This window comes from Lepisma saccharinum, chromosome 5 (assembly GCF_977018435.1).
Source record: "Lepisma saccharinum chromosome 5, izLepSacc3.1, whole genome shotgun sequence".
Lineage (NCBI taxonomy): Eukaryota > Metazoa > Arthropoda > Insecta > Zygentoma > Lepismatidae > Lepisma > Lepisma saccharinum.
This window is the reverse complement of record NC_139233.1, coordinates 63,975,929-63,986,394: the sequence shown is the minus strand read 5'-3', so window position 1 is coordinate 63,986,394 and position 10,466 is coordinate 63,975,929. Positions and strand designations below refer to the sequence as shown.

Sequence of the window (10,466 nt, the reverse complement as noted above, 5' to 3'; positions counted from 1 at the left end):
AATGGATGATTTCAACAAGAGTGCTATTCGTAGAAAAGTGCACATGTTTCGGGGCAATGGTAGAAACGAAATTCCGACAGTGGACAAAGTTGGTGCCGCAATTGATAGTGATCCCGACTTGCCTACGATGAGCAAATCAACAATGAGACGTGTTTTGAACGACCTGGGTTTTGTTTTTAAGGTACGAAATCGTTCGTCGGCCCTAATTGAAAGAGACGACATTGTTGCTTGGCGGCACCAATATCTGCGCACAATAAAGCGATATCGGTGTAAAATGAAAACGGTTTACTACATGGACGAGACTTGGGTTAATGCCGGCCAATCGGTAAACAAAACTTGGGAGGACACAACCGTCGTTTCACATCGGAAGCTTTTCTTCATGGGCTCAGCACTGGACTGAAGCAGCCTTCGGGGAAAGGAGGTAGACACATTGTTGTGCACATACGAAGTGAAGATGGTTTCGTGGAAGGTGCTTGTTTAGTGTTTCTGCGAGAAAAGGCGTAGGTGACTGCCATCAGGAAATGGACCAACACCGTTTTGGGACGTGGTTCGCCGGTATCCTATCCAAGCTGCAACCAAATAGCGTGATTGTCATGGATAATGCTCCGTATCGTTCTGTCCGCATTGAAAATATACCGAACAATGATTGGAGAAAAAATGACATTCAAGAGTGGATTTCGCAGAATTGTGGTGAACAAACGGATGAAAACAAATGCAAATTTTCGTGGACACCTTGCATGTTAAAAGCCGAGCTGCTCCAAATTGTGAACAATGTGAAACATTTGTACAGTGAGTATAGAGTTGACCGCCTAGCTCGTGAAGCTGCGCACACCGTTCTTAGGGTGCCTCCATATCATTCCGAGATCAATCCTATTGAATTAGTGTGGAGTGAGGTGAAACGTTATTTGGCATCCAGTAATAAGTTTACATTGAATGAAGTTAAGCGTTTGCTTTGGGAGGGGTTACGTAAAGTAACGCCTGAAAAATGGAAGAATTACGTTAAACATACATTGAAAGAAGAAGAACAGTTTTGGGAGCTGGACAAACTAATTGACGAGACTGTGGATCCACGCGTTCTTGAAATTGATGCCGACAGCGATTCTGATGATAACAGTTTGGACGACGGGGATCTGAGTGGAGTAGCGGAATTACGTAAGCTTACTCTTTTGTCTATTAAGTGAAAATTGCTTAACATGTTTCTGGCCGTAAAACAAGGTTTACTTTGCTTCGTTTATTACGCGTACTCAAAAGATTTAAGCTCATAGTTTCTAGGTTCATATATCTATTTTTCCTAGTTGTTATGTTTTATCTTTTCGTGTTCGTGACAAAATCGCTAGCGCGAAGCGTTGACATTTCTCCGCATGCGAATCAGCTGTACACAAAAACGTTCCTTTCCTCCTGTGTGCTTTCTCTGCGGACTCTGAGACACAACTGTGATGGAGAGAATCTTTCATGCTTTGCGCGGAGCGATACACTGGTTTCGTATCAACATGTAGTGCGGTCCCAGCTGACTTCACTGTCAAGATAGCTTGCACCTTAGTAAAGTCTTATTAGTCTATGGGCCAAGTGGCCAAAATCAAGAATTCGATATAATGTGGGGATACTAATTTTCCTTTATACCACAGTTACACGGTTATGAATGGATACCAAAAAACCATGCTTGCCATCTCAAAGTGGTAGCTAATAGAAATGGGGGCCAATCCAAGATGAAAAAATGACTATATGTATTTGTGAAACCAACGGGCCGATCTCAACGAACGTTTCTTTTAAAATGAAAGCTTAATATATGTTCTATATGAATAGCAATCAGTGTGGGCGCAGGATGCGGCCTTCTTTTGGGCTGCCTGCTCTGGTATGCCAGACTGGGTTCAGGACTTGTGAGTTGGGTTCTAAGGGTTTGATGAAGAAAATAATCTTGTATATCAAATTCCTCTGGAATGCCGGAGCGGAATCCACTGCCACTCCGAGATTATGCATGCCTGTCTCACTGCCCGGGAAACGTTATCAAGAATGTTATTGAAGATGTTCTTCATGATGTTGTTAAAAATAATATTATTAATATTGTTAATACTGTCCTACCATGTAAACATAAGAGTCGAAATTAGAAACAGTACAATAATGGAAAATGTTATATTCACACTATTCACAATTGGTTTAGAAAAAAAATGTGTACATGTAATGTAATGTCACTCAGGAGGTTCATGTCCTCTGTTCTGGATCCCAGAACAGAAATAATATCACATAAAGTATTGTATACATCAATTATATCATGTATATATTCCTTGTATAGCATTACAATTTATTATTATACTTTTTTTAAAATGCACTCAAATAGTAATAAATAGAGGAAATATAGTCGGGGGAACCGTCAAATTCGGAGCAACTGACGTCCTGGTATATTTCTAGGGACCAGGACAATAAGACCACACCCTCGAATGTAGGCGGGAGGATCCGGGCTTACTTCGGGGGTTCCCCCCTTATTACATGTATTGAATAGCTGTAATACGTGTATATTTGTTGCTTATAGTTGATAATTGTGTAAATTATATGATAATGCAAATTTAATATGTAATGTAATGTAATAATGTAATAAAGGGAATTATTATTATTATATGTTCTATATATAATGTTATCTTTAGTTTTTCGATAGGAGCAACCGCTACGTAGTTAACCACGGATTATATATTTATCTCTAATTTATTAATAATCTAGGCATCATAATGATGTCGCTCAACTTCAGGCAGATCTCGATAGAATGACATATTGGCGCAAGATTAATAAAATGGAAATCAACTTGAAAAAGTGTAAAGTTTTAAGATGTACTAAGAAAGTTCATTATATAGTGTCCAACTATTTTATTTATGAAAATAAAATCCAAGTGTGCGACAGTCATAAAGACTTAGGAATATTAATAGACTCCTCTCTCATATTTGATGAGCACATTTCAGAAACTTGCAAACGAGCAAAGAGAATGCTTGGTTATATATTTTTCTCATGGAAAGTTTTTAAAAAAGAAGATACCTTAATATTCCTGTATAAAACAATAGTTCGTCCTATTCTTGAATATGCAAATGAATTATGGTTTCTAACTGCAACCAGTCACCTTCAAAAAGTTGAATCAGTTCCAAAACTTTTTATCAGTTTATTATGCACAAAGTTTAAAAAAATACTATGACCAACATTACTCTGAATGGTTAACACAGTTGAATATGTTTTCCTTAGAAGAAAGAAGACAAATGAAAAGGATAGATTTTGTAGAGAAGATATTAACTTTCCAAGTTGACAGTGAATACTTTTTTAATATTATAGCTTATAAAATTCCCAAATATTCCCATAGGTATATCTCAATTCTCACATGCCTAAACAATTCCAGAGGTTTAGTAGCTGATCTTGTTGAAACCTACAATTTGAATTTATGTTGATGTATAAGATTGTAGGATCCACTGTTTTATTTTATAATTATGTATTCAGTTTATTGACTTTGTATAACCAACTTTGACATAGTGATATACCTTGTTGTTTAATCGTTATCATCACTTCAATCAATATATGATTATTATTATTATTAGAACAACACACAGTTAATTGCACAATATTATATAACAATAAACAATTATTAGTATCAGAGTTATAATAGATCTCTTTGAAAACTGTAACTTGAAGTGTAAATATGCTAACTTGTTATGTTATGTTATTCTACAGCTTAGTATTTTATTCGTGTAACTTTGTACTTTTCTATTTGACTTAGTGCTGTATTAGGTTTCATACTGTGCTCAACACTTAAAACAAACGATTATTATTATCTGAGAAGAAGAACTTCCAAACAAACATTGTAGCGTAAACGCTTATCTTTAATTTGATATATTACACTTGTTGGTTTTCACCTTAGTATTCATATAAACAAATGAATTATGTAGTGTGTGCATCGAATGATTCTAGCTGTATGTGTCCTTAGCCCTATTTAATTACACGTATTGTAACTGGTATTCACTATTAAACAGTGTTTTATTGTTATATACATGCAATAACATTTAATAATAATCATAATAATTGATATAAATATTGTCATTATTAATAGTAATAATAATAATAATAATAATAATAATAATAATAATAATTAGTGGAAATGTATTGTTTCTACGCACTCCTTGTAGGTATGCCTAGTATTCAACCTCAGTTCTGACATATTTTGATAATTTTTTATGGATTTTATTGCGTTCGACGATGTTCTAGCCCAATTTTTTGCTCAATCTCATTTTGGAGACTCTTCTTTGTAGGTATGCCATGATCTTACGTGATATAACTCACCCTATTCACTTTTTCACAGCCTTTTACGGGTTAAAATAACCTACAAAGTGTAAAATGGTTGTTTCTACGCAACCCTTGTAGGTGGACCTAGTATTTAACCTTAGTTGTGACATATTTTGATGATTTTGATGATTTTTTAATGGATTTTATAGCATTTGACGACGTTCTAGCCCTATTTTTTGCTCAATCTTATTTTTGTAGGTGGTGGGCCCTCAACGTAAACGCCTACGATGTATCTGGGGGTCTTATTTTTATTTGTAGTAGGTGGGGGGCCCTCAGCGTAAACGGCTACGTTGTATTTTTTATGATGTCAGACCCCCCGTTTTCACGATGTATGTCGTGGAATTGGTTCAATGCCCTCCACTACTTTTGGAGGGGGCCACAGTGGGAGGGGCTCGCAGTGTTGCCAACTTACTCCACAAAAATTTCACCATATGATATTTCACAGGCGAAGCTAACCTACAAATAGAAGTTGGCACTAGTCAGTATTGCCATAAATTTCTATAGTATAGTGATTTTTTTTTATGTGTGAAGAATGTTTGGATCTAAAGTCAGTGTAATTTTTATAGAATTATCGAATTTTTTTTCTTGTATCTAAAACTGTTCAGTCACTCTTTCATTCTTGACATCATACACAAAAGTTTTCTCTGCAATAAAAATGACGCTGCATAGAGTATCGGCAGGCAAGGCGTCATGGAACTCGCACACGATTTTGATGTTGCTACGATCGTTAACAACCACCTGCTTTCTCTTAGATGTGTTAATGACGAACATGGGTCTGCGAGCTATGAACTCATTGGGGTTGTAGTACACGTCCACATTGCCGGAGGTCACTCTCTTGTAAGCTGTGTATGTCTCGTACAGTTTGAGGTAGTCGTTGTTTGCAATGTTCAGGTTGTAGTTCTCACGTGGGAATATCTCGTTCCTGCCATTTTTTAAGTAGATGTTCTTGATGTTGCAGTTGTCGAACTGGCTCGATTCTTTTTCTTGGTTGTTGTCCTTCCCTGTCTGGAAGAGCACGACCACAAACTCAGGCATATCGTGCCGGATGCTGTTAAACTGTGTGGTCACGTCAAATTCAAAATGGTTGCTGGAAGCAGATTTCTGCACGCACTGGTAACCGTAAAATTGGATGGGTACTTGGGGATTCTTCAAAATGTCTGCTTTGTACTTGAGAGCGTAGTTAGTTTCGTATTCCACTACGGGCATGCGCAGCTCCATGGACTGGATGATGCACTTGGCAGGATCGGGTAGTGTGTTGGGAAGTGCTGAACCGTCTGCACTCAAGGTGCTGTAACGCATCAGCGCATCGTTGTCGTTGGTGCTTCTGCGAAAAGTGACGCGCAAACCACCCTTCCACATTGTCGGAGAAGAAGCCAGGAAGCAGGCGCATGTGAGACAGTACTGTGTGACTTTGAGTTTTGATTTTTGTACCTGCTTCGAATCCCCCTGCCTGGTAGTATGCTGCATCGGTCTTGGAGAGTTTCAGTTTTCCCACAGCTGTAGAGGTAATCCCGGGATAGTCAACCCTATCGATGACGGTGCCATGCTTTCTAACTTCCACCTGCGAGAACAGGTATGGCACAAAATTATCTACAAGTCTTAAATTTGCATTGGCAAGGAATGCTTCGCCGTTGTCTCTCTTCACAACATCAAACGTGATATACAAATCATCTCTGTGAGGGTGAATGAACCTGTCCCCGACGTCCACGTCGTATTCTATCTCTCGATTCGCTTCATTGAGGTTGGCAAACGTGCGACGATTGGGTGGGAAGGACTGCAACTCGTAACTTTCGATTTGCTCCATAATGGTTATTTATTATATGTTAATCTCCACGACGGCAGTGGTCGTGGCTCCTGCAAAATCAACCACCTCTCCCTTCTCGTTGGTAATTGCCAATTCTATGTTGTCTATACGGTTACGAGACACAGGAAAGTATATCGGTGGGGAGGGTGTTTAGATAATTGGCTCCATGAACTCAGAGTTTGGTTTGAACGTAGCGATAATACCTGTCTGCTTGTGACTCCTCGGGATGCTGCCGTCCGAGGATTAGGTGATCATACCTTCTGCCACATTGCAATGTATGTTCAGAGTCTCGATGGCTAGAAATTTAGGAATGTTAGCACCGATGTGCTTGATGCCATGTTCGAGCTTTGTGTTGTTCTCGAATCCCAAAAGCTCTCCGATGGTACCCAGGTCTACGGTTTCCGTGGCAGACACTAGTTCCACCCTGTGAGTTACAGAATTTTGCGACAGCAGTACACTTCTTGGCAATTGAGCCTGCAAGGTAGACAGATTGTACTGGCCAGAGGTGATGCTGATTTTTTCGCTGCCAATTTTGATGGTGTTGTTGTGTACCGTCACATTAGGTATCAGTTACATGCTGTAGAATGCACGAAGAGCAATAGATTTAGGATAGATGATATCGTCATGCAATTCGAGTTTCAGAAGCGAAGTCTCGCTTGTGAGATGGAATACTCCCATTGTGCTTCAGATGCCACAATGCTTTCTGGAAATCCTATATTATTGGGTTATTTAATTGCGAGAGGAAGACAAGCATGGAAAGCAGAGATGCCCACAGTTCACATCGCTGAAACCCTGGACCCGTTCGTCATTGTAGTAGAGGTTGGGAACACGGAGATACTTTACCAACCCATCAGGTGGCATGCGTCCGAATGAATAGAAAGCAAATGCTTTGTTGTTGTTGTCTTTCAGGTAGCATATCCAATGTGTACCTGGATTTTCGTAACTGTCTAGGTTAACCACACCACACTCTTTTTTCTTCGCAACAGAAGATAGAGAATCAGACATGAAAATGCCCCTGATGAGCTTGATCCCCAACGGATCGATCAGAGATTCAATATCAAAGTTGAACAGGGCCTCTTTTTTTTCTATACTTGTAACCTCCTCAACTGAGGATAGCTGAGCAGCAATTTCATTCCATGACCTTTTGCCAAGCAGGAATGTTTATTCTCGCGTTGCATTTTAGTGAGAATTCCATCTAATGTTCCGAGAGACTTGAGGTTTGCGTAGGGTATTTGGTAAACGACACTATTGGGCTTCATGGTGATAGTATGTTATTTATATATCGTGAGAGGGTAAGAAAAATATCTGCTTTGCCTAATGCAATGAAGTGATGGTAGGTTGGTTATACAAGTTACTTTTTTTTCACAAGGGTCATTTAGTTACAATCCCCACCCTAATTTTCGTTTTGTGTTCATGGCGATGGTCGTACCCAATGCGGCAACCCGTTCACCTAGCGAGGCATCTCTGCTGACGATTCTCCCGAAAGCCGCATGCTCCCACTTTCTGTCAGCATCATGACTGGCGTCAAGATCTGTGTGTGTGTTGTAAGCAATGTTGTGGTCCTTGCATGCTGTGTCCAGTGGGTTCACACCCTTGTCTCCTCTTTCCAGTCGCTGTTCGAGTTTCGTACCCGGACCGCAGTACTGGTAACCTGGCAGGTGCATCTCGAAGGGTAGCTTGCTGATAATATCGTTCACCAAACCTCGACCCTCGGCTACATTCCGAAATTTGGGAGGCAGGGTGTTGATGATTTTGATAAGATAACCTATACCTTTGTTGTCGTTGACAATGAAGTTGGCAAGCTTGGTGCTAATCATGTCCATGATGCCCACCTTCTAGATGTGGAAGTTGCGATTGCCTGTATTTTCTTCGCCTGCGATAACCAGCAATCGATCTACAAGCTTCCTTACACGTCTACCCAAACAAACTCCTTGGGCAAGGTGTTGTAGAGTTTGACACCGCTGCCATTCTTGAGCTGGGTCCATATTGGCTTGATGAGGTTCCTGTACTTTTCTCCACTGCCAGATTTCACGAGATTCTGTGTTGCATCGTTGTCTTGATACAGCGCGTCCGTCATGATCAAAATTTCTGTGTAACTTTGGTAATCCTCGTCTGTATAATCTTTAGGTTGCTTCTTAGTAATGAGCTCCCACAGTCCCACCGTGCCAGGATACCTGGTCCAGCTGTTCTACTCGCCCAAATTAACTTTTACATTGTCGCCCTCGAACGTGACTTTTGACTTTCCAATCTTCCAAATCACACTCTCGTTATGTTCCATGGTCTGGTACAATCCGAATACCTCGTCTTTTTCGAATTTCCCGGTGCTTAGGCAATCCCCCGCCAACGGACCCAGCTCGACTAGCTTGTCCGAAAAGGTACTGCATAGAGCCTGACGTCTCGGAGCCGGAGCAAGTTCGAACGGAGAAGTGTGAATGCTGGATATCGGTGTAGGTATGGTATAATTTCGAACAGTAAATGGCACAAGCTCGTTGATTAACTCTTTGTTTCGCTCGGTGACATCTTTGATTTCTTTAACAAGTCCACTGATGGCATCGATGATAGGTTGGTCCTGATGCTTTTTCTCTTCGTAAATTCCACGATTCTCGGATTTCCAACCCTTAAACCGTTTTGCCAGGTAGCTACGCAGCTTCAGGTTGTTGTCTGCAAATTTGCGTTTCATTTTTCTTTTTGTATGTAGTTATTTATAATAAGTCAAGACGTTTCTTGTAACGTTGCAACGTTTAGAAAATTATTAATTTTGTTTCTGTATTTTCCGTTATTGGGTTTCCTCGTCATGTCTATTGTGACAAATCCGAAATCATCTTGGTTCCAGCATGAAGAGCAAAATTTGGAAAACTGATTTTAGTTTATATCCCCACCTACATAATCATCGTAAGCGTGTTTTAAATTGGTGTAGTCTTGACGAAACAAACAAATGAAATTATCATTGTCTCGGAGTAGCTGCTTGGGGATTTTGGAAAAAGTCTGAGAAAGGTAGAAGCAGTACATGCCTCTCTGACGACCCTGAGTAAAAAAATGCGAATTTTGTTCTGGTTCTCCAGGATCACATCATCAAAAACCACCGCCGAATTTTCGAGACAGCAGTCTAGTGGTATCACTTCAGAAGCAAATATAGCTATGCCTAGTCCCTCGTACAGTTTCGACATCTGGCAATACTTCGGTTGGTCCAAACTTTGGGAGAAAACATACAGGTGCCTCTTCTTCCAGTTTAACCCGTTGGGTGCAAGACGAAAATTATTCCACATCCAGAAGGTCCAACAATGAGGCAGCGAATAATGTCGGGTAGAAGTTCGCCATTTTTCCTATCCTGACGTTCCGATGGAAAATCTGGCAGTCGTCGTACCACATCCCAAGAACACGTTACACAATCACCTCGTTTGCGTCAATCCAACTTTTTTCCTCGAGTCCCAGCCATTTCACCAACAGTTTGTCACCTTTTCTATGTAATACTTTTTCAATAAGATACGTGTCGGGGTATTTGTTTTAGAAAGTTCCTCTTCGTAAAATCTTCCTTTCAGAATTTCGTCGCGATTATCTTTTATTATATACGTGTGACGGTTTCCGGGTAAGACTCGAACTACGGCGAAAAGTTCCGTACTCCAAGTTTTAGTGAAGCCTTTTTCAAACGCACGTTTAAATTTACTAATTCTCACCTGATCTCCAATTTTGTATTTCGGTTTCTTGCTTGTAAATTTGTACTTTGGACAATAAACGTGGCTCGTCAGATTTGTTAACGTCAGCTGGTTTCATGTTTATCGTGCGATGCAAACTGTGATTATAGCTGTTAACAAGTTCCGGAAGCATGTCGAGCCACTTGTAATTCCCCTGAAGCGTGAATTGTTTCCACATGCGTGTTTTGAGAGTTCGGTTGAAACGTTCCATTATGCTGGCTTTGATGTGACTAAAAGTGGAGTAATGTTGAATATTTTGTTTTTGAATAAATTGCCGAAAGACAGAGTTGTAGAATTCTTTTCCGTTGTCTGTTTGAAGAAATCGAGGTCGCCTGCCACTTTCATTGAAAATAGTTGTGAATGCTTCCACTACACATGTTCCTGTTTTTGCCTTGAGGGGTAAAGCCCACGCAAATTTTGAAAATGTGTCTATAACGGTGAGAAGATACTTGTATCCCTTGTTGACTTGATGTAAACTTTTAAGTTGCCACTGCTCATTTCCGCAAGTTCAGCTTGCCACAGGACGTCTATGCTTTTGGTTACTATCGCCAATCGTTTGTAGTTTCGCCGTGCAGGTTTGTGCAGCTCGTTCACCATAGCCTGTCTAGACATTGCGTGAAAATAAGAATATAGCTTGGATGGGATTTCTGGTTGCAGAT

General features: G+C 40.1%; 1 protein-coding gene across 1 annotated transcript; it reads left to right on the top strand.

Annotated features, from left to right (window-relative positions):
- Positions 1 to 521: 521 nt before the first annotated feature.
- Positions 522 to 1,181, top strand: LOC145988054 (uncharacterized). The gene has a single exon (XM_083122890.1). It carries the CDS (start codon positions 522 to 524, stop codon positions 1,179 to 1,181), a length of 660 nt encoding a protein of 219 aa, XP_082979016.1.
- The last annotated feature ends 9,285 nt before the right edge of the window (positions 1,182 to 10,466 follow it).

Excerpts from the sequence above, each read along its gene's own strand:
- LOC145988054 (XM_083122890.1), top strand. The coding sequence starts at position 522 with ATGGACCAACACCGTTTTGGGACGTGGTTCGCCGGTATCCTATCCAAG.